The sequence below is a fragment of the Perca flavescens genome, chromosome 20 (genome assembly GCF_004354835.1).
Source record: "Perca flavescens isolate YP-PL-M2 chromosome 20, PFLA_1.0, whole genome shotgun sequence".
NCBI lineage: Eukaryota > Metazoa > Chordata > Actinopteri > Perciformes > Percidae > Perca > Perca flavescens.
Genome location: NC_041350.1, coordinates 23,319,589 through 23,345,168, shown reverse-complemented (window position 1 = coordinate 23,345,168; position 25,580 = coordinate 23,319,589). Strand labels below are relative to the sequence as shown.

The 25,580-nt window shown below is 42.5% G+C and overlaps 1 protein-coding gene across 3 annotated transcripts in view; it reads right to left on the bottom strand.

Annotated features, from left to right (window-relative positions):
- Positions 1-25,580, bottom strand: part of slc25a21 (solute carrier family 25 member 21) — a 113,227-nt gene that overhangs the window by 9,838 nt on the left and 77,809 nt on the right. For all 3 annotated transcript variants that reach the window (XM_028565662.1, XM_028565663.1, XM_028565664.1), the window contains one exon: positions 23,666-23,749. In XM_028565662.1, the coding sequence (XP_028421463.1) occupies positions 23,666-23,749 (84 nt within the window). The remainder of the gene's footprint in view (positions 1-23,665; positions 23,750-25,580) is intronic.

Here is a 25,580-nt window from a genome sequence, read left to right as displayed (position 1 = left end):
TGGATCAGTCGAAGTGAGCAGGAAGAGGAAATGCTTTTTTTTTGTTTCAGCCAAAGTAGCATTTGAGATACGGAGCAGAGGATAGATGGTCAAATTAAACCAATACCTGTAGTGGTTACAATCCTGCTGCTAGTTGCCAAAAGAAAATTCTTGGTGAGTTGAGTATGAAGCTTGTTGAATTAATGTAAAATCTGGATTAAATATTAGCATTAGCGACCGTTAGCGCTAGCGCGCTAACTGCGCTAGCGCGCTAGCGGTGCTAACCATGCTAACGGTGCTAGCAAACGCTAACCATGCTAGTGGTTGCTAGAATTTGTCATGTTTGTAGTCTGCTGTAGCACGGTAATGCAACTTTTAAGCAATGATGTTCTATGTGAGTTAGTGTTAAAATGTTTTATTGACCATGCTGTGATAAGACTTATCTCTTGCTAGTTTAGTTAGTTGAATCTAACCTATGTAACAGTTGTGTATGTAATTGCTACAGAGATGCCCTATTCATTTTCAATGAGAAATGAAAACATGACAAGTTGTTAAGGGAGTGACCATTTTATTTTTGACAGATTACAGTCGAATGAAACAATGTGTTAATTCAAAGATAGAAAAGCATTATCAACAGTGCTGTAGTGGCTCTAAGAAGTATGTTTGAACTATATAGTAATACTTTTTTTTTTTTTTGGCTTTGTGGATACAAGGCCAGGTCTTCGTCATCATCATCATCATCGTCATCATCTTCATCGGTTCTTTGCTTTTTTTTTTGTCGGCTATCCCTTACGTCCTTACTTCGTCCTGGGTGTCCTCAGCGGTGGTGGGGATTTTAATTCAATTCAATTTCAATTCAATTTTATTTATAGTATCAAATCATAACAAAAGTTATCTCGAGACACTTTACAGATAGAGTAGGTCTAGACCACACTCTATAAATTCCAAAACCCCAACAATTACAGTAATTCCCTCAAGAGCAAGCATTAGTAGTGGCTATTGCGACAGTGGCAAGAAAAAACTCCCTTTTAGGAAGAAACCTCGGCAGACCCAGACTCTTGGTAGGCAGTGTCTGACGGGCCGGTTGGGGGCGTGATGAACAGTGGTGATAACAGTCACATTAGAAGTCACATTGACTTCGAAGGTTATCGTGGAAGTTCATGTCATAGCAGGGCACATCGTGTCATACTGAGTAGTGCAGTCTCCTATACCGGATCCTGACTACTCTGTGCGTATGAACATCACAGCAGGGCGTTGCGGGATGTAACGTGGCGCTGCAGAGCACGGGTGGAGGCTGCGGATGCAGCAGGACGCAGCAGGATGCAGCCGGGAAATGCAGAGAATCGCAGAGCATAGCTCTGCGAAGAAGAAACATAAGGACTCCGGGGAGTAAACTCCCCAGAGCTAGATTAGTAACAAGCATTTCTGGGACAGGATGCATACAAAAGTAACAAGTAGAGATGAGAGAGCAGCTCAGTGTGTCTTAGGGAGGAACAGCCTCCCCGGCAGTCTAGAATTGTAATAGCATAACTTAAGAGAGGCAGGTTAAAGAGAGGTGCCTGGTCGGGCTAGAACTCCCCCCCAACCGGATCGGGCTGTACTGGCCTGCCTCCCTCTACTCTCGCTCGATTATTAATTATACAGTATAGAAAAAACTGATGACTACGAGGAGAAGCAGTGGGCCGGGTTAGGTGGACGCTTCAACTCCTCGTCCCTAACTATAAGCTTTATCAAAGAGGAGGGTTTTCAGTTTACTCCTAAATGTGGTAACGGTGTCTGCCTCTCGAACCCCGACTGGGAGCTGGTTCCATAATACTGGAGCCTGATAGCTGAAGGCCCTGGCCCCAGTCTACTTCCAGAGACTCTAGGAACCATAAGTAGCCCCCGCATTCTGGGAGCGCAGTGCTCTAGTGGGACAATAAGGTACTATGAGCTCTTCTAAGTATGATGGTGCTTGACCATTTAGAGCTTTGTAAGTCAGAAGGAGGATTTTAAATTCAATCCTATATTTCACTGGAAGCCAATGCAGAGAAGCTAATACAGGAGAAATATGATCTCTTCTCTTAGTTCTCGTCAGAACACGTGCTGCAGCATTCTGGATCAGTTGGAGAGTCTTAATGGACTTATTTGGGCAACCTGATAATAAGGAATTGCAGTAATCTAGTCTAGAAGTAACGAATGCATGGACTAGTTTTTCAGCATCGTTTTGAGACAGGATATTCCTAATTTTGGCAATGTTACGAAGATGGAAAAAGGCTATTCTTGAGGTTTGTTTTAAGTGGGCGTTGAAGGATATATCCTGATCAAAAATAACTCCTAGATTTCTGACAGCAGTGCTGGAGGCCAGGGTAATACCATCCAGAGTAACTATATCTTTCGAAAACGGTTCGGCGGTGCGTTGGTCCTATCACAATAACTTCAGTTTTGTCTGAGTTTAACATCAGGAAATTGTGGGTCATCCAGGATTTTATATCCTCAATACACGTTTGAAGTCTTGCTAACTGACCACTTTCATCTGGCTTAATTGACAGATATAATTGGGTATCGTCTGCGTAACAGTGATAGTTAATCGAGTGTTTCCTAATAATATTACCTAGAGGAAGCATATATAAGGAAAATAGAATTGGTCCAAGCACTGAGCCTTGAGGAACGCCATGGCTAACTTTAGCGTGCTTGGAGGGTTTATCATTAACATTAACAAACTGGGATCGTTCAGAGAAATAGGACTTAAACCAGCTTAGTGCGATTCCTTTAATGCCAACTAAGTGTTCCAGTCTCTGTAACAGGATAGTATGGTCAATAGTGTCAAATGCAGCACTAAGATCTAGTAGAACAAGAATGGAGACAAGTCCTTTGTCTGCAGCAGTTAGAAGGTCGTTAGTAATTTTCACCAGTGCCGTCTCTGTGCTATGATTCTTTCTAAATCCTGATTGAAAATCATCAAATAGACTGTTGCTATGTAGAAAATCACATAACTGATTAGCAACCACCTTCTCAAGGATCTTGGATAGAAAGGGAAGGTTAGATATAGGTCTATAGTTTGCTAAGACCTCAGGATCTAGGGTGGGTTTTTTTCAGAAGAGGTTTTATCACAGCAATTTTAAATGACTGCGGTACATAACCTGTTAGTAAGGACATGTTGATCATATCTAATAATGAAGTGTTTACCACGGGTAACGCTTCTTTGAGTAGCCTCGTTGGGATGGGGTCTAAGAGACAGGTAGACGGCTTAGCTGAGGATATCTTTAACATTAATTGTTGAAGGTCTATAGGATAAAAGCAGTCCAAGTATATGTCGGGAGTCGTCGTTCTTTCTAGCGGTCCTGCATTTAAAGATGAACTGTTAGAAGTTAAGGGCAAAAGGTGATGAATTTTATCTCTAATTGTTATAATTTTATCATTAAAGAAGCTCATGAAGTCATCACTACTGAGAGCTAGAGGAATAGATGGCTCAGTAGAGCTGTGGCTATCTGTCAGCCTGGCTACAGTGCTGAAAAGAAACCTTGGGTTGTTCTTGTTTTCTTCTATTAATGATGAGTAATAGTCTGATCTGGCCTTTCTTAGGGCCTTCCTATAGGTTTTCAGACTGTCTTGCCATTCCAAACGGGATTCCTCCACTTTGGTGGAGCGCCACTTACTTTCGATGTTTCGTGAGATTTGTTTTAATTTGCGAGTTTGGGAGTTATACCAAGGAGCTAATTTCCTTTGCTTTATCGTCTTCTTTTTTTGAGAGGAGCGACAGAGTCTAAGGTCGTCCGTAGGCAAGTCGTAGCACCGTCTACAAATGTATCAATTTGAGAGGGACTGAGGTTAACATAGAGGTCCTCTGTTATGTTAAGGCACGACAGACTGGAATGCTGTAGGAATATTTTCCTTAAATTTAGCTATAGCACTGTCAGATAGGCATCTAGTGTAGAAGCTGCTATCTGGTTTAGTATGGTCAGGTAGCAAGAATTCAAAAGTAATTAAAAAATGATCTGATAATACCAGATTCTGCGGAAATATTATTAAATCCTCAATTTCAATACCATATGCCAGCACAAGGTCGAGGGTGTGGTTAAAACAGTGCGTCGCCTTGTGCACACTCTGACTGAAACCGATTGAATCCAGTAATGAGTTGAAAGCAGTAGTAAGGCTATTGCTGTCAACGTCCACATGGATATTAAAATCACCAACAATAAGTACTTTGTCTGATTTAAGGACTACACATGATAAAAACTCTGAGAATTCAGATAAAAATTCGAGACGAGACGAGACATTGGAGTCTTCAGCCCAGCCTGCTCTGTTATAGAGAATTGTCTGGTCCTGGAGTGGCGAGCCAACCCTATGAGCCTTCAAACGAGGAGATATTGAAATAGAGGGAGAAAAGTGGTAGGACAGTTACATTTCGCTTGCCCCACAACAAGTTTGAAGAAAACAGACATTGTTACGTTACACTTTAATGCTCAAAGAATACAACACCGCAATGGATGGATTCTCCCAGTAACTCACTGAACTGAACTTTTTGGTCATTTTCCTTATTAATACTATAGTGATTGATTTGTCATTGAGGTTATAGTTCTAGACTGTGTTCAGTTATATCATCACTCTGACGGTTACAGGAAAAGCACAGGTTCATGTGATTGGTGACCTTGAGGTTCATGTGATTCATTTTCATGTTTATATATATATGGTAGTTTATTGATATTTGATTTGGGTTATACAAAGAAAAGTGTACCAAAATATTTAGAGAATCCGCTTGTGTGGTTAGAGGCACTATAAAATAGGAGCTTAAACATTAATATAGATGAATACAAATTAATGAGTGCCTGACTAATAATATGGAGCTAGCATAGCATTAGGCTACATCTTGAATCTATATAGGGATATTGAACCAACTAAGTACTCACTTGACAAGTGGATTCTTAACCAGATTTAATGAAATTTAACAGAAAAAGTAAAAGGGTGTTTATGGTGGTTCTGTGTATAATGTGATGTTGCACCTGTGATATTTTGAGAAGAATACTGTTCTAAAAAGAAAATATACACAAGAAAACCGGTTGAATGAGAGAGAATTAAAGTTTATTTCCTTACCTCTTCAAACGTACCTATTGAGTTGTGTCTTTCCTCACTCTTGCTGCCGATACCCATTTCTCCCGAGCAATCTAGATCTTCTGAGATGCTGGTCCACATTGAGTGTTATTTCTCCATCACATATTAGGGAGGCTATTCAGGTATTACTTCTGGTTGTTACATAATTCTGGCGAGCCAGCCAGGAGAAATTGGGTTTATCGAGCGGCTCTAGTGACGACATAACTACTATAAAAGCTGCCATGGATGTCATTGAGACCGCTAACGTTAAAGTTCAGAACTCTATTATTATTAGTGGATCTCTTGATGTAGAGTCTAACAAAAAACTAGTTGAGTATTTGAAGCAGTATGGTGATATTGCCAGATTTATTAGCATAGATGCCCCTAACTCAAAGTTTCACGAACATGTAGTAGTTGAATACACTGACGAAGCTGCAATACAGTCACTCAAACCTCTACTGCCTGACATATTTCAATGCCAGGGTGAAGAAGGAGCCTGCTACCACTTGAAACTGCTGGCGGACGTATATGCTCCTGAAATAAGTAGCACCACAACTGAGACTTACCTGGAACAGTTGCAGGCAGTTGCACGTGCAACTGGCAAAACGCTAGAGGAACTCCTTGCAGCAGAACTCGCCAAGCTCAATGCGGCAGCCCATTCCTTAACCCGTCCAGCTGCTGCACCCCCTGCTAACCTGACCCAAGCAGCACCTTCTGCTACTGCGATGTCGGGGCCCACACTAAGAGTTGAGGATTCAATTCCACTCATCTCTACTGGATCAAAGAGCTCTTCCATTCTTAGGATCAATGACGTCAATCCACCAGAAATACAGAGAGTAGTGGTAGAGCACATTGTAAGGAATACAGACAGCTCCCTTCAAATCCCCACGTCTAGTAGATTGCGCTCATTCTCTGGGAAGTGTCCACATCCCAACAGTGAAGTGGATTACGACAGTTGGCGAGTTAATGTTGAACTCATGCTTAAGGACCCAGCCATATCTGATTTACACAGAACAAGAAAGATACTTGAGAGCCTCCTATCCCCTGCAGCTGATATCGTCAAACAGTTGAGCCCTCAAGCTTCTCCCATTGATTATTTGCAGCTGTTGGATTTTGCTTTTGGCACTGTAGATGACGGTGAGGAGCTCTTTGCCAAATTCATGAACACATTGCAAGATGCTGGGGAGAAGTCCTCCCACTATCTGAACCGGTTGCAGGTGACTCTCAGCCAGGCCGTTAAAAGAGGGGGTGCAGGTCCTGCTGAACAAGATGAGCACTTACTGAGGCAGTTTTGCAGAGGTTGCTGGGACAGCAACCTGCTTGCTAACCTTCAGTTGGAGAAGAGGAAACATAAACCGCCATCCTTTCCAGAACTTCTGTTACTTCTGCGTACAGAAGAAGACAGGCAAGCTGCAAAGGCTGCCCGCATGAAGCAACACCTTGGGGCCTGTAAGCAACGAGCTGTGACGAATCTTCAATGTGCCTGCACTCATGAAGAGGAGCAGAAAATGACGAAACAGCAGAGTAACCCCACAGTAGCTACGCTGTGTGTGATGCCCAGAACTTAAAGAAACAAGTAGCCGGGCTTCAGACTCAAATAACCGGTCTAAAGACACAGAACCACCAGACATCCCGACCCCAGTCCAGTCCTTCCCAGCTTGATTCCCTTGTCCAAGATCTAAAGAGACAAATGGCGGAGCTGCAGAGTCAGATGGTAGCTCTAAAAGCCCAGTTCTCTCCTTCCCTGCTGAACCATATGTACGTGGGAGGGCAGATAACCCTACTGCTAGGGCACAGCATGGGAGGCCAAGACCCTGGTACTGCTTCCGATGTGGTGAAGACGGGCACATCGCCACAAATTGCAGTGAGCCCGCTAACCCAGCCTTGGTAGCAGCAAAGAAGAAGCAGTTGCAAGAGAGACAACTCGTGTGGGAAGCACAAAACAGCTCTTCCAGCGGGCTGCCTTTAAACTAAAGTCGGCTCCGGTCAAGGGACTGACGGGAGCTGAAGAACATCAAAAACGTCCCAACAGCAAGCAAGGAGCTAGCCTGAAGCAAGCTTCACCAAGTGGTCGGGGCCACCTACCGAAAGGGTTAGTAGGGACCAGATGCACTGCAAAAGCTCTCATCGCAGGAGAAGAGTGCAGCTGCCTATTAGATACAGGGTCACAAGTGACCACTGTCTCCCAGTCGTTCTATGACCAGAAGTTGACCTCACAGACAATTCACCCCCTTGATGATTTGCTAGAGATTGAAGGCGCCAATGGCCAGACAGTCCCATACATCGGCTACGTCAAGATCAGTATAACCTTCCCAAAACATTTCCTGGGTGTGGACATTGAGGTGCCTACCCTAGTCCTTGTGGTTCCAGACTGTCGTGCCATGGCTCTCTCACCCGTGTTAATAGGCACCAACACGTTAGATGTAATGTACACACTCTACAGTGAGACAGATGTTGCACCCCATCAAACTGCATACGGCTACCAAGCGGTGCTGAAAACACTTGCCCTTAGACAGAAGCAAAGGACAGATGGTTATATCGGATCAGTGAGACTGCATGGAAACTCACCTGAAGCTATCCCGGCAGGACAGAGAGTTGTGGTGGAAGGAGTAGCCAGCATGCGCAGAGCACATACAGAGAAGTTGGCAGTAGTAGAGTCACCATCCTCCTATTCCCTTCCTGGGGGCATATTGGTCACCTGCAGTCTGCTCACCCTCCCAACCAGAGCGCCCTATCGAGTGCCAGTGGTACTGACCAATGAGACACAGCATGACATTCTTCTACCACCAAGGGGTGTATTGGCTGAACTCAGTGCCATACACCAAGTGCTTAATGGGGTAGGTGAACCCAAGACCAAAGATCCTTCAGCTGATCAGCCCAAATCACCACAAGCTTCCGCAATTGAGTTTAACTTTGGAGACTCTCCGATACCTGCCGAATGGAGGGAGAGGATTGAGCGGAAGATACGAGCTATGCCAGATGTGTTCTCACAGCATGACTTGGACTATGGGAGGACTGACAAGGTGAGGCACCATATCAACCTTCATGATGAAACCCCCTTCAAGCAACGATCTCGTCCCATACATCCCCAAGACATTCAGGCCGTCCGCAAACACCTCCAAGAGCTACTGGAAGCTGGCATCATCCGGGAATCTGAGTCTTCTTTCTCATCTCCCATCGTAGTGGTTAGAAAGAAAAATGGCGATGTGAGGCTCTGCATTGATTACCGGAAGTTAAATATTCAGGCGGTGAAAGATGCTTATGCTTTGCCCAACCTGGAGGAGACCTTCACAGCGCTGCATGGATCTCAGTGGTTCTCTGTTTTGGACCTAAAGTCTGGATACTATCAGATAGAGATGGAGGAAGAAGACAAAGCCAAGACAGCTTTTTGTGTGCCCATTGGGATTCTGGGAATTCCAGCGTATGCCCCAGGGAATCACCAATGCGCCAAGTACTTTTCAAAGGCTCATGGAAAAATGCATGGGCGATATGAACCTAAAGGAGGCTATTGTTTTTTGGATGACATCATCATATTCTCAGAGACATTGGAAGAACATGAGAGAAGATTGCTCAGAGTCCTTGACCGTCTCAGGGAATACGGCTTGAAGCTGTCAGTGGACAAGTGCAAATTTTTTCAAACATCTGTGAAATATTTGGGACACATTGTGTCAAGGAACGGTGTCGAAACAGATCCTGACAAGGTCAACGCCTTACAGACTTGGCCTCCCCCAAAGAACCTGAAAGAGCTGAGGTCATTCTTGGGATTTTCAGGGTACTACAGGCGGTTTATCCAGGGGTACTCTGGGATTGTCAAGCCGCTGACGGACTTAACGGTTGGCTACCCGCCTCTGCGAAAGACCAAGAGACCAAAAGAGAACAGTGGGAGATACCACAACCCAAAAGAACCCTTCAGGGACCGCTGGACTCCAGCCTGCCAGCATGCCTTTGATACAATCATTAACAAGCTGACAACCGCTCCAGTATTAGGGTTCGCTAACCCAACCTTACCTTACATATTGCACACAGATGCGAGCACCACTGGACTGGGAGCTGCACTTTATCAGGAGCACGGCGGAGAAATGAGACCTATTGCATTTGCCAGCCGAGGACTGTCTCACAGCGAGGCTCGCTATCCCTGCGCACAAGTTGGAGTTTCTAGCCTTGAAGTGGAGTGTGACGGAAAAGTTCAGTGACTACCTATACGGGAATCAATTTACCGTTGTTACTGACAGCAATCCGTTGACATATCTATTCACGTCAGCAAAGTTGGATGCTACCAGTTATCGATGGCTGTCGGCTCTGTCTACATTCTCATTTGTACTCCAGTACCGTGCCGGGAAACAGAATTTAGACGCTGATGGTCTATCGAGACGGCCCCATGAGCAGCTGATGGATGACGCTGCATCGCAGAAGGAACGTGACCGGGTTCATCAATTTATCTCACGTCATTTTCTTGATGGTGAGAATCTCACCCAGGTGGGACCCGAAGTGGTACAAGCAGTCTGTGAACATCATCTAGTTAGGCACGACCCAGAGAGTGAATCTCACGAGCCTTGCGTTGCATTAGTTGAGTCCCTTGCCATGCATGCAGACGCCATCCCTGCTATTTTTGAACAAGCGGAAAGTGCTGAGGGAACATCCACCATCCAACACCTTCCAAGGGAGGAGTTGCAGGAAAAGCAGAGGGCTGACCCCAGCCTCAATGAGGTGATAATACAACTAGAAACAGGTCAGAAACCCCTGCCAACTATACGAAAAGAGCTCCCTGAACTCCCACTGCTGTTAAGAGAATTGCCTCGGTTGGAGTTGAAAGGGGGAATTCTCTACCGGAAGAGAAAAGAAGGGGGACATGTTACCTTCCAGCTGGTCCTACCCAAAGAGTTGAGACCAATAGCCATGAAGAGTCTGCATGACGACATGGGTCATCTAGGGATAGAGCGAACTACTGATCTTTTACGATCCAGGTTCTACTGGCCTAAAATGGCTGCTGAAGTGGAAGCGAAAGTAAAGACATGCGACCGATGTGTACGGAGGAAAGCCCCACCTCAAAAGGCTGCACCGCTTGTCAACATTCAAGTCACACGTCTGTTAGAGTTGGTCTGTATGGATTTCCTTTCGATTGAACCAGACAGAAGCAACACGACCAATGTCTTGGTAATTACAGACCACTACACTAAATATGCAGTGGCAGTACCCACACCCAATCAGAAGGCTCGTACCGTGGCGAAGTGTCTTTGGGAGAATTTCATCATCCATTACGGCATTCCAGAGCGCTTACATAGCGATCAAGGGCCTGACTTTGAGTCCAGGACTATAAAAGAGCTATGTGCATTGGCAGGAATTCAGAAGGTCAGAACAGCACCATACCATCCTAGGGGAAATCCTGTTGAAAGGTTCAACCGAACACTTCTGAGTATGTTGGGAACCTTGAAAGACCAAGACAAAGTGCATTGGCGTGACTTTGTAAGGCCATTGGTGCATGCCTACAATTGTACAAAAAACGAAGTCACTGGGTACAGTCCATACGAGTTGATGTTTGGGCGGCATCCCAGGTTGCCTATCGACTTGGCTTTTGGAGTTCCACTCAGAGAACACCCTCACACATCCCACTCGGAGTATGTACGCAACTTGAAGTATCATTTGGAGGAGAGGTATAAACTGGCAACCATCAATGCTGCTAAAAACGCTGCAAGAAATAAAGCCAGATTTGATCAACGCATCACAGAGTCTGCACTGGAAGTTGGAGACCGTGTGCTGGTAAGGAGTGTCCGTCTCCGCGGGAAACACAAGCTTGCTGATAAATGGGAACCGGTGATTCATGTAGTGACGAAACGTGCTGGCGATCTCCCAGTGTACACCGTGAAACCGGAAAACCAGAATGGACCCCTGAGGACCTTGCACAGGGATCTTTTGTTGCCCTGTGGATTTCTCCCTACAACGGAGAGCAGCCCAATCTCACCTGAGCCAGTCCCACGCCACCGAACGCGCCAGAGAACTCGCTTGGATCCTACTATACTTGATGAGGATGGGGGCGAGAGTGAGTCAGATGATGATGTTCCTGAGTACCGGCCTGCAAACTCTGCATGGGTGGTAAGCACCTTGCACCCCAGCAGAGTCAGACAAACCACAGTCGCTGACCCTCTGCCTGAACCCCCAGTGGGCCCAGATGCAGCAACCTGTCCGGAGGCTCAAATCAAATCCAACCGTCCTCTTCAAAGTAGCATTGTGAATGCATGTAGTTCACCTGAGGTTAACTTCTTGGAACAAAATGTGCCTGTTGATGCTCCAGCTAGTCCAATAGCTGACGATGCTCCAGAAATTGCAAGAGGATCAGATCCAGAAAAAGAAACCTTATCAGAAATGGAACATGAAAGAGAACCAGGAGAAGAAACCTTACCGGAAATGGAACCTGAAAAAGAACCAGAAAGGGAAACCTTACCTGAAAGAGAACCAGAAAGCGAACCCATACCTGAAGTAGAGCCTGAAAAAGAAAGCCAAACTGAACCCGAAGCAGAACCTGAAATGGAAGTAGACAAAGCTATATCTGAACATAGAGTTGAAGAAACTATTACTGGAACAGAACCAGAAGGAGGTTACATGTCGGGAAACAGTGAAGATTCACAGATGGAAGGAGATTCCGTGGTTGCAGACACAGAAAACAAAGATGAGCAAGATGCCCCTCGCAGGCAGTCCAGTAGACCTAGGGATCCCCCAGACAGATTGCACTACACCCAGTTAGGGAACCCCCTTGTGTCTATTGTGCAGTCGCTTTTTCAGGGATTAAGTCTAGCTTTTGCAGAGACACCACGAAGTTCTATGTATTCCAAGGTTGATGCTTATAGTCCCCCTCCAGTTGTGCTCAAACAGCCAGCTAGGTGTACAGGGACGTACACACCTTTCAGTGGGGAGTGTGTAACCCCGGTTACAGAACCTTATAAAATAGATCTAAACTAAAACTAAATTATTTGAAAGTTAATGTGTTGGGAGTATGTTATTTTAAAATATATATGTGATTAGATTAATATTCTTTGTCAACCATACTGACATAATTAATATCTAACAAAGGGTTTAAACAATCCCTTATTGTTAACCCCTCCCCCATTCAGTGGATCAGTCCAAGTGAGCAGGAAGAGGAAATGCTTTTTTTTTGTTTCAGCCAAAGTAGCATTTGAGATACGGAGCAGAGGATAGATGGTCAAATTAAACCAATACCTGTAGTGGTTACAATCCTGCTGCTAGTTGCCAAAAGAAAATTCTTGGTGAGTTGAGTATGAAGCTTGTTGAATTAATGTAAAATCTGGATTAAATATTAGCATTAGCGACCGTTAGCGCTTAGCGCTAACTGCGCTTAGCGGTGCTAACCATGCTAACGGTGCTAGCAAACGCTAACCATGCTAGTGGTTGCTAGAATTTGTCATGTTTGTAGTCTGCTGTAGCACGGTAATGCAACTTTTAAGCAATGATGTTCTATGTGAGTTAGTGTTAAAATGTTTTATTGACCATGCTGTGATAAGACTTATCTCTTGCTAGTTTAGTTAGTTGAATCTAACCTATGTAACAGTTGTGTATGTAATTGCTACAGAGATGCCCTATTCATTTTCAATGAGAAATGAAAACATGACAAGTTGTTAAGGGAGTGACCATTTTATTTTTGACAGATTACAGTCGAATGAAACAATGTGTTAATAATTCAAAGATAGAAAAGCATTATCAACAGTGCTGTAGTGGCTCTAAGAAGTATGTTTGAACTATATAGTAATACTTTCTTTTTTTTTTTTTTTTTTTGGCTTTGTGGATACAAGGCCAGGTCTTAAATCATCATCATCATCATCGTCATCATCTTCATCGGTTCTTCGCTTTTTTTTTTTTTTTGTCGGCTATCCCTTACGTCCTTCCTTACTTCGTCCTGGGTGTCCTCAGCGGTGGTGGGGATTTTACGAGACGAGACATTGGAGTCTTCAGCCCAGCCTGCTCTGTTATAGAGAATTGTCTGGTCCTGGAGTGGCGAGCCAACCCTATGAGCCTTCAAACGAGGAGATATTGAAATAGAGGGAGAAAAGTGGTAGGACAGTTACATTTCGCTTGCCCCACAACAAGTTTGAAGAAAACAGACATTGTTACGTTACACTTTAATGCTCAAAGAATACAACACCGCAATGGATGGATTCTCCCAGTAACTCACTGAACTGAACTTTTTGGTCATTTTCCTTATTAATACTATAGTGATTGATTTGTCATTGAGGTTATAGTTCTAGACTGTGTTCAGTTATATCATCACTCTGACGGTTACAGGAAAAGCACAGGTTCATGTGATTGGTGACCTTGAGGTTCATGTGATTCATTTTCATGTTTATATATATATGGTAGTTTATTGATATTTGATTTGGGTTATACAAAGAAAAGTGTACCAAAATATTTAGAGAATCCGCTTGTGTGGTTAGAGGCACTAAAAATAGGAGCTTAAACATTAATATAGATGAATACAAATTAATGAGTGCCTGACTAATAATATGGAGCTAGCATAGCATTAGGCTACATCTTGAATCTATATAGGGATATTGAACCAACTAAGTACTCACTTGACAAGTGGATTCTTAACCAGATTTAATGAAATTTAACAGAAAAAGTAAAAGGGTGTTTATGGTGGTTCTGTGTATAATGTGATGTTGCACCTGTGATATTTTGAGAAGAATACTGTTCTAAAAAGAAAATATACACAAGAAAACCGGTTGAATGAGAGAGAATTAAAGTTTATTTCCTTACCTCTTCAAACGTACCTATTGAGTTGTGTCTTTCCTCACTCTTGCTGCCGATACCCATTTCTCCCGAGCAATCTAGATCTTCTGAGATGCTGGTCCACATTGAGTGTTATTCCTCCATCACATATTAGGGAGGCTATTCAGGTATTACTTCTGGTTGTTACAAATATCTTTTGGGTCAGACAAAACAAACTGATGTCATTGTTTTCTGACATTTTATAGACCGTACAATTGATCAATTAATCAAGGTAATGAACAGCAGATTAATCAATGTAAATAATCATTAGTTGCAGTCCTTAAGTGGTTACATTATTCATAATGTGGGCCTTATAGAAGTAAATGTTTTGCTTTTTTTTTATCCCATTTACTACAAATACATTATACTTTACATCACAGCTAGTGTAGCATTTTGCAAACCATGCTAGTGTCATGTCAAGGCAGCCATCGATTTCCTTTCATATACGTAAGATGTTAAAAACATCATTTCTGTGAGGTCGTGTTGTGCAGTCTTTTTAAGTTAATCCACACTTAAACCAAAATATCATGCAATCATAACATCTTCTGCAGCATTGCATTAAAGGGTCACTTCAGCCAAATGATAAAACTATGCAGAGATACTCAGTTGCCTGTTTATTAGGTATCCTGTATACATGGAGTCTAGTACAACAGCCCTGCGATAAATCCCACCTTCTTGAAGGGTTTAATGCTCAAATCTTTGATAATACTGAACATAGACTGCAGGACTAATACTTAGCTCCGAAAATGGAAACAAAGTATATTGCTGCCATGGTGGCATCATAACTACCAAGATATATTTTCAAACCACAAAACCCTGGCACACAAACAAGGTCTCTAGGAATCTGCGGAGGAAATGATTTAAGAGTTTATTTCAGCCCTTGATATACTGGATGTTTCAAAAGACGGTAGCTGTATAATGGTTTTGGTAGTTTGCCTTTGCTCAATCATACATCCAGCCGTGATTTAAAGTGTACTTGGAGCCAGTAAAAATAATAAAATGATAGTGAGTTATGTATAGAGAGACGCATGCCTACATTTTACGCAGACTGAACTTTGTAAGCAATCCATTTTATATAGTATATTTACAGAGTAAATGGTCAGTCTGGTTAGATTTATGTAAATTCCATTTTTACACACTTGTTAAAACAGACAGAAATGCAATTGGATGTTTCTGAAACGGACACATATCTTTTTAAAATATACAATATATCGTAAAAGAAATTAAGTTATCAATCTAAAACTGAAATATTTTAAACCTACATTTTTCCTATATCAAATGAGTATTATCAGGGAATTCATTTCCCCCAAACACCTGACCAGTCTTGGATGTATACGTGTAAGAAGATAGTGGAATGTTTTCGGTTTTGCAAAGAAGGCACAAAGCATGTTTCGTATACATTCAAAGTGCATACATGTGCATTTCCCCCACTCCTCAATTTAGTGAAAACATGGGTGGAAGCCAAGGGTTCATTTGTTTAAGCTTATGTAGTTCACACTGACAGGGCCAGACAGATGATGTTAGACAATTTTTGTCAATCAAGTAAAATTATACAGGTACTTTATTGATTTTCAAATATTTTCTGTGTAAACCTATTGTCAAAACCTTTGTTCTCAACCCCCACCTATCTATGACACAACATTATCTTCTTACATTCTGGAACATGATAAAAATGTTCAAGGCACTGTAGGGTTCAACTAAACACTTAACTCCACCCTTGTGCATTCAACCAACCAGTGGGAATGGGTCTGGGCTAGGGTTGAGATACCGATTCTGCTTATCAATTCCGATTCTTTGAGGTAAGGATAAAAAAAAAAGGTCAAATGCTTATTTCACAGACAAAACTTACTTATTTATTTTTTGGGGCTTTTCCACCTTTAATTTGACAGGACAGCTAGGTGAGAAAGGGGTGAGAGAGGGGGAAGACATGCAGGAAATCGCCACAGGTCGGATTCGAACCCTGGACCTCTGCATCGAGGCACAAACCTCTCAGTATATGTGCGCCTGCTCTAGCTACTGAGCCAACCCGGCCACAACAAAACTTATTTTTAAAAACTCTTTTGCAATTTATATTCATTCATATTCACAATTACCTTCACACAGTTGATGGAACCTGTACATTAATTTCATATAGTTTAATTTGGTTGGCATTATTAAATAATCTTAACTTTTTTATTCACTGTTTTCTAATTGTAACACTGAAACCTACCAAAATGACAGAGTTAACATACATCGGGCCAGTAAATACAAGCAGCCAGTTGCCCGATTGGGCCAATGCTTGAAAGCAGGCTTGCTTACATCATAGATAAAATGTCGGTCAATATAAACCATACGAGATGAACTCAAAAGAAGATTCATTACATCTTCGAGAAAAAGATTACATTTCATTTTTGATGGTGTTATTAAGAGTTTAGCGTAGTGGTACTGAGTGTAGCAAGTGTGTGTGGTTGAGCAAGAGAGGGAGAGAGTGTGCTGAGGGAGCAGGGAACCTAACCACCATGTTAACAATCAACAAACCTATTGCTATGCCAGCATTTAAAACATTTGAGGTCTCTAGTTGTCACAAGCTGTTCAGATGTCAGCCAGATATACAGCTTATGACTCTGTGCCAGAGAGCTCCGTTGTTGTTTAAAAAAACACCAATGAGTCGCATTGTTGCACTGTGTGGAAGTGTTCCATCACTGTGATAAACATGGGCACTGTAGTTCATTTGGAGTCAATTAAAAATACACCGTCCTGCTGCTTTAAATGCTTACTAGAGCTACAACTGTTTGTTAATCGTAGCTAAAAATAGTCCCCAACAAATACACAATTCACTTCTGTTTGAGTAATGTTTGCTAGAAATTTCAGTGCCCAGCGTAAAAAAATAAAAATAAAAAAAGAATATATACATAATAGTGATGGGTGATCGGGAGAACATCATATATCATGATATTCCTGACCAATTACCTCGATGTCGATATTGCGACCATATTGTAGGGTTGACAATTGTTGCTTTAACAAAAATATTTTTACAATTAGATTTTAGATAAATAACCATCAATAATGTGGATATAGTTACAAAGTGGGTAAAGGCAAATCATAGAACAGCTAGAACAGTCTTGTAAATTAAGAAAATTACATAAATTTACTGTAATGCAGCCTGTAAAAACAGAAAAAGACAACCATTATGCCATACACTGATATCCAAAATCTTAGACGATATCTACTCTCATATCTTGATAACGATATAATATCGATGTATTGCCCAGCCCTAATACATAACCTGTTTTAAAGATGCACATCTTCATTAGGAATGAATGGTCTTGAGAACAGAGCTACAGACAGCGTAGGAAAGTTGGAATGTATTGAGAGAATGTGTTGACAATAACAAAGATATGTTTCTGCATTAAAATGTCTAAAACCGACTATATCTATGTTTTACATATTTCATTGAGTTGTAAACGTTAATAAGGATAACGTGAATAAGCCTATTACAATAACTTGTCCATTAACATACATTTTAATCGGCAATGGTGATTAGCAATGAAAACAACAACTCCCATGATCCCCCGCAACTTTACGAAGTCGTCAAAAGTCTGCGTTTACATCCATGGCTTCAATTGAGAGACTCCAGTGGCAGACAATTACATATTGTATCTAAGTCATTGAACCAATTTAAAACGATACAAGTCAAAAGCAGAATGGCATAAATACAGTACATAATCTTCCACTTAGCTGCATGCAAGTTACAGAGAGAGAGAGAGAGAGAGAGAGAGAGAGAGAGAGAGAGAGAGAGAGAGAGAGAGAGAGAGAGAGAGAGAGAGAGAGAGTCAAAGGAAGTTCATATTGATACTGAACACAGGTCTGTGGACAAAGAGGACAACATAGCGTGATTGACTGTAGCGGGACCAGCTCTGTTGTGGCAACATTCTCTACAGGTCAACAGAGATGATATTAGTGAGTCCCAAGTGTAAATACTTTTTCTGCTGGTGTAGTTTAATTAGTATCGATGATGCGTTGCTGTATGGACAGGAATCCGCCGACACTGTTTCTTGATTATAAAGGTTTATTTACATTGAAGAAATCAGCATCTTGTACAAGCCCTGCAGAGCTCAGAGAGGACAGCTTCTCAGATTCTCAAAAGTCACTCTAAAGTTTTTGTGTGTGGACCGCATATCTATATTCCATAGATTGGGATGGGATCGATAACTGACCAATGGCTTCATGCCAACTGGCTCTGTCTAAGAGTCCGTTGATAATGCACCACAGATGTTTTCAAGAGAGGTGTCTTCTGAAAGTAGAGTAAAGTTCATCTGGGTTTCTTTGTTACCCAAAGCTTAAATACAAATCATATAGAATATTCAGATACAATAAGATGACAATATACCTCACTGGAACACATTTCCACTGAATATAACCTGAGAAGAAGGACAGGCCATTCCACTGTGCACAGAAACCACAGCAGGGAGGCCACCTTACAAAAACAGCAGTGAACCACAACTAATTATCTAAACACTTGTGATCAGGTGACAGAGCCAACTTCTTTCAACACCTGAATTTACACAAGTTGCTCCGGCTCTGGGTAATCAAGCCACCATAATAACAACTCTGGAGCAAGGGATTGTGGATCAGGAAAATCCCTCCTAAAAACCCAAAAATAATCCAGTGTTTTGCGCTACATACAGCATATTCAACCCACCGCTGCAGAATTATCGCCGTTGCTGCTTCGGAACTGTATGAAATGTCACAAAGTCGCAATTACACAACTCTGCGCAGCCGTGCGCTCCACTGAACTCAAACGATCGTTCGTCTGCTCTCTCTCCCCTTTATAATAAAAAAACAACTGGAACAGTGACAGGCCGTCAATCACTCGCAAAGTCATGACAACCAAATTAAACAACAGCACAAGTACAACATTTTCATCTCAGATGACACAACAAGCTAGCGCACCCTGCGATCCGTTTGGGTCTGCTGCAGGAGACGCAGTCACGTGACACGCGGTATTCCCTTTACTGTTTAAAACGTTTCCCAGAAGTGGGGATGCATAGCTCTCAAAACCAACATAAAAGAAAGATAGTAATATTCCCTTAGAGCATATTTGTTTGTTACTAATTGTATAAAAAGTGCATATTTATATCTGGAATTGTTCATTAGCACTTTGTGATATCGGTCAAGCTGAATGGACTCTGAGCAGATTTGATTCAGGTCCAAAGATTGAAGAACTCTAGGGCTATGTTTAGACGAAAACGATCGGACGAGAAAAAGTGGCCTTGCGTTATCACTTTTTATTCCGTGTTTAGACGAGCGTTTTGGGAGGGAAATTTGTGGCATATGGTTACGCAAAAGTGTGTGAAATATGATGTAGTATGCACACTAGGCGGCTAGGTGGTAGTGTGAAGCACTGCCACACAACACCACCAAGTCTGCGCGCCTGCGTAGAACCTTCCTAACGCGAAACCAAAACATGAAAGCCGACAATTTTGTCTGGACAGACGAGGAGGTGGCACAACAGGGCGTGGACTGGGAGTCCTGCCCGTCAAAATACATAGACATACGGCCCAAATTTCTTCAGCAGTATCCTGTACCTGGAGGGACGTCATATCCACACAAGAAAGACGCCATCTGTAAAAGTCAGATATCATCAAAGCTGAAAGCCATCCGGACCAAGTATAGGCAGGCTGTGAATACCCAACGGTGGAGTGGCCATGGGCGAGTAATCACTCTACATTTTGATTTATGTATTGAAATATGGGGTGGGTTGCCAGCCACCACAACAATAGGGGCTGCAGACTTCTGCGTTTTTACCCTTTAGACGGGAACGCGACGGTGGAGTGTTTTGAAGATTTCCACTCTGGAGGGTGTTTTTTTGTCTAAACGAAAGGCCCATCTGATAAAATATCTTAAGTTTTCACCCGTGAGTGTTCTCGTGTAAAACAGGGCCTAGAACTCTTTCTGTGAGAGAAAGGCCAAAATATCCTGGAATGCAATTGTTAGACAGATGATGCTTTTGAGTAATCATTGCAAATAAAGCAAACTGTTACTAAACATAAACAACACACTGTATTCACTTTGGTAACGTTACCGTTACAACCTTTCACCTTCCAGCATAATCTGTTCATACAGGAAAATGCTCGGGACCCAGAACACCTACACTATTTTTCATTGCTGTTGCCAGCTGGTGAACCGCCACACATTTTTAACCCTAACCCTAGCGTTAACCCTTTCCCCCTGCTGCAGAAAATAATTCTAGAAACACTGTAACCCCTTGTATCGTTTGTGTAAACAAGTTATTTCAGTCAGACGGAAGACCCTTTCCTCTGCTCACTTTGTCCATGCAAATAGTGGCCACAGATTTCCCGGGTGTGGTTAGGCTTCGGAGCCGCCAGGTGATGGAGGAGGAGTGAAATTGGTTACAGAACACATATGGCCTCTAGTGAGTGGCCATCATTTGAATCCTAATTTGATTTCCAATGTAAAGTACACACTAAGTCCCTATTTGGCTTTCCTAAACAAATGGCCTCCTGACACGGAGTGAGGGGAGGGAGGGGATAGATGGATTTGTGTGTTTGTATGCACTTGTGTGTATGATTTTATTTTCATATACCTTTCCTTTTTTAACAGCCTCCATCCATCTGGAGAGGAGCGTAGCACTGAAAGGACTACACAGACTCGAACGATTAAATAAACTGACCAATAATATCCATCAGGCACTAATTCTGAATTCTTAACAGTTGACATGTGTAAATGCATAAAAGCAAAAGATAATTTCCGTCAGCAGCAGACATGTTAATTTTCACACCACTCCTGTGGGTAAATCCGCAGGAAATATGAGCCGCCCCAGGGAACATTTTAACATGTAAACAATCAGAGTGCTTCATCTGCAAATATTTTCACTTTACCCTGCTCTTAACGTAACCTTGACAATGTCACCAACAGAGACAACACCGCAGAATTAGCCGTGACGAGGATTCATGAGATACAGGCACAAAACTTGCTTTGGTGTACATCATGAGGCAGAAATAAATATGAATTCACATCTAAAGTAAGCAAAAAAAAGTTTAAAATATAATTAAAAGGTGTCATTTATGGACAGGGGAATTGGAGGTGGCTTACTGATAATTGATTATTGAAGGAGAATTTCTGTACAATAAATATAACGTTACCACCAACTAGAGATGTTCCGATACAGATACTGGTATTGGTATTATTCTCCGATACTGCCTAAAACGCTGGTATCGGTATCGGTAAGTACTAGAGTTTATGCACCGATCCGATACCACGTAATAAAGCCCTAAAGAAAATCTACGTTAAAGTAGTTTATTTATGTTCTTTTTCCGTCAAACTGCATAATAAAAGAAAGTTCTGTGGCGTTCATTGTTTGTTTCACAAAGAGTTTAACCTGAGTCAGACTGACAACAAAGAAAGAAATAATATCACATCCATACAGGGATAGTAGTATACAGTTAGTAAACATAATAAAATACATAACACACTGGTATCAGATTGGTACTTGGTATCGGCCGATATGCAAGTTTAGGTTGCGTATCGGAATCGGTATTGGGAATCAAAAAATGGTATCGGGCCATCTCTTTGCATAAAGACTGGAAACCAAGGGAAACAGCTAGTTTATTCTGTCCAGAGTTAAACTACCAGCACCTCTGAAGCTCCCTAATTAACACGTTGGATCTTGTTTAAGCCATATAAAAATGTGAAAAATAAACGTGTAACTCTTGGCAAAGAACCAAATAAGTTTTGTTCTTTGAAATATTCCTTTAACATAATTGCTGGTCATCATCATACAAACCATCCCTGTTTCACTGTAGCAAACATATAATCTGGTGGACATGCTAATCTGCACTTCTTCACACTTCCATGAATGTATATATCTTTTGTATGGGTGGTCCCAGCTGGAGCCCCCCCCACTCAACCCTGCACTGTTGGTTCCAGGCATTAGTCATTGATCTACTGTAAGCGGGCCAAGGCTCTGCTGTAATGCATGGACGCTTTTAATATTCCTGTGGCCGTGCTTTGGGTCCCGACCCAGTCTGTGGATACCACACTGGTAAAGAATGCTGGAGAATAGAGTCTTTTTGTTTCCCTCCAGACGGAAACACTTAACACATGCTCATGCTGCTGCACCCACATGCAACAGAAAAGGGAGCGTGGCCTGTAAGGCAATACACCAACCACGTGTTGGTGAGCGTAGTTCACACTGTCACACACGTATGAGCACAGCTACAGGATTTCATGCTATATTTTACAGATTTAATAACAACTTAATGATTAAATTTAAGTTCTTTAACAGAACTAATCCACACTATAATATTAATTTCTTTACTACAAGCGTTCAAAATGTATCCTGCTAGTATACAAAATGTAAAGTTTATAGTATAGTCATTGTGTCCAGGCTTCAGACGGTCTTAACTTTAGTGTCACACATGTGCACATTTCCATGTCTTTCTTCAGTTTAATCACAGAGCGCTAGCAAGGAGCTCAGGTTTCCTCCTTCATCACCTCCGAGAGAGAGTGAGGCCTGGTGTTAGCCTGGTCCTGCCATGAGCGGACAGGAAATGTTTATTTTTAATAATAATTCTACAACAGTGGGGCCTAACGCTATTTGTATAAATTATAACTAAGTGGTTTGGCCTGGAGGTAATCCGTGTTGTGCTACTGGGGAGTGATTACAGCCTCAGCAAAAATATACTGTTAGTGATAATTGGTTGGACAAGAAAGCGGATCTTCCGTCTGTAGGGACTCTCCGACACATACCGCGGCTTTGTTGAGTGAGTCTACAGTCAAAAAGCTGTCATGGTTGATACGGTGTAATTTGGCAACCATTTGAGGATGTCAGAGTTCTCTGGAAATTCATGCGGACCTACTCCCAGAGTACACACCCAAAAAGCATGCAGGCACAAAGGGATTCAATTTCACACTGTAGTGTAATGTGAGTGTGGGGGTGTGTGAAGAGGGCAGAGCTACTGTAGCAGGATAGCTCTGTCTGTTGAACTACAGCCAACAAAGGATTTCCAACTGTCACTAGCCGGCCTCTCACCCCGCGCTCACTCACACCTCGTAGCAGATCAACTTTATATCCGCTGTAAAGCTGTCGGCTCGCCGTAAACAGAGCGATTGTTAACCACTTTCTCCTGCATCTGCACTGTCTCACAGTCCTGTCACAGGACAGGCAGATGAGGAGGCAGCATGGCAGGGCGACTGTCTTTAGTTAGTCGGGAAAAGTTTTACATTTAGGTTTTAAGCCAATAACAGCTGCACTCCTCTCCAGTGTGAGGCACAATGAGTGAAAAGGCGCGCTCAGTGCTGCAGGATATTTTTGTGGGCTGTTGACAGACACAACGGCGGTTTTAAAAACATCCAAACCTGTAACACCTTCAGCTTTCCAGCCACTAGACCACCTTACCAACATAACCGTCAGTGGCATTTGAATAAAGCAGTATGATTCATCATGTATCATGATTTGATTCATGTATTCCACACATATATCTTTTCCTCAGCAGATTATATGGAAGCTGCACCATCAGCAAATACCAGTTAAATCAATGATGAGCCTTTGTGGTGTTTCCCATCAACCCTTGTGTAACTTTCTTTACATCATTATATTTTGTATTTGCAAAAGTACTTGCCCCTTAAAAGAAAACTAGAGTAATAATTGAATGGAATTATAACATAACATCAATGTTTAACACTAAGGAAATCTGCCATCTGAGTGCAAAAGAGAAATGATTCCTTCCCTGCACTTGGGAAACAAGAGGACTGACATCACTGGTGCTCTGAAGAAACTTTATGTGTAATTCATGAGCTTTTTTGATCTGTAGTAGGAAACGACCGGTGGATAACTTACCCTTCATTGCGTATGATGGTCCGAAAGCAATCACTCAGGTTCTTGTAGCTGTTTGGGTCACTGGTTCCCCTTTGGATCTGGAACCTGCAAAGACAAAAGTTCTCATTAAAAGCTTCCATAACCGTAAATATTACAGCAGCTACTAGCATTGTTGTTAATTTTTTGTTTTCTTTGTTTTTATTGTGCTCATTGTGTGTGTAAATTGCATTGTGACACCTGTGTAAAATACACTTAGAACAAATGTGATCTTAGCATAAATGAGCTCATTTCCCTCCTTATTTTCCACCCCTCTCCCTTTCATCTGCCGTTTTTTCCTCCTCTGCTAAGATGAGAGGCTCCTACCACCAGGTCCCCCCAGAGCAGGGGAGAACTCAAACATTTATTTAACCCAACCGATCCAATTAGCCACCCAACTCCCTTTTGCAGCTGGCCTTTTGCAGCAAGCTCTTCGGCCACTAACATGCTAGTAAGCCAATTGTAACAGCTCTTCAGTTACGTGTAAATTTTTAATATGATGGAGCCAGTCGAAGGACTTTTTGTTGTAGCAAACACGCTGGTACCACCCTAATAAAGGCTGGTGAGCTGTGTGTAAATCTTTTACATTAGAGACCAGTTGGGGGTGAAAGAATGAATATAAATGGTGCCTGTTAGAGATAAAGAGTTTCAGGTATTGAGACGATAAGAAGAGATCTCATTATACTGCCACATGGTTTGGACAATCAAACTCAACAAAAGAACATGTTCAACTAAATGGTCTGATGAGATAACGCAATTACCAATAAAATAAAGCATGGTTCAAAATGTGATAGATGATAATTGAGGAATTTTAATCACTTTCCCGTTAATAGTTAAGAACATCAGCAGCAATTCTGAGGGTTAGAAACAGAGGCAGAAGTGAAGAGAGAAGGAAGGAACATGACAAGAGAAAGATTCCCTCATATGGCTTCAACTGCCAGGTCACAAGGTCAGCAGTAAGTCGTCCATGCGGGTGCCTGATGGGGCCATAAAGGGCCCCCAGGTTCCAGTGGAGGGGGAGTTTAGTGGGGTGAGCGGCCTTTCATATCGCTAACAGATTAACATCTTAGAGGGGTGTCCCTCAAATCCTATTTGGTGGATTCCCAAATAGCTTGTAACCCGTTCCTGAAAACCAGTTAAAACAGCATAATAAATAGATGTCTGACACCATATTAAAGAGAAGAAGAAAAAGAAGGACTCCGGGTATGAGGGGATGGAGGAATAAGGGGTAAAGAGGGAGGGCAAAGACCCGGAAGATTTAAGACCGCTGGGGCTTGTAAACATATTCAAATCTGGCTTAATTAAAGGCATATGAAGCTGGGGTCAAGGATGGAAGGGACCCTGTCCACAGTCTCCCCCTGTATCCTTTGCTCTGCCTGCCTCGACCCAAACCGGCCCTGAGAGAGTGAGGTTGGCAGGGCCGTGGTCCGGTTCCAGCCCCCTGACTCCACTCATGACCCCGGGGTCACCTCATTTCCTCATGGCCCTCTCCTACCCTGCCATAAAAGCCAGGGACCAAACAGCAAGGCCAAGGGAGTGGGAGATAATAGGGAGGACCTGAAGAGCTTGTGGCAGCAGGGGGACTGACAGGCCCCTGGCTAGGAAGTTGCTAATGTAGCTTTTCACAGCAACCAACAGTGGAAAATAAGACTCAAAGCTCAAAGTACGTAAGTCCTGGTTGAATGTTTTGTTTTAGAGGATTTGTACAGACAAAAAGCTCTAGTTTCTGTTAATAGGGCCACAGTGAGTAAGAAGATATACTGGTTGGCTAAAGAAGAGCCCAAGATAGCCTCCATGGCTCTGGCAGAGTAACTTGGCCTTGGAGTCAGCCGTGGGGATTGTAAACTCCGCAGACAGAAGACCCAAAGAAAACCCCGGGGCTTCTTTAAAAACACATTGC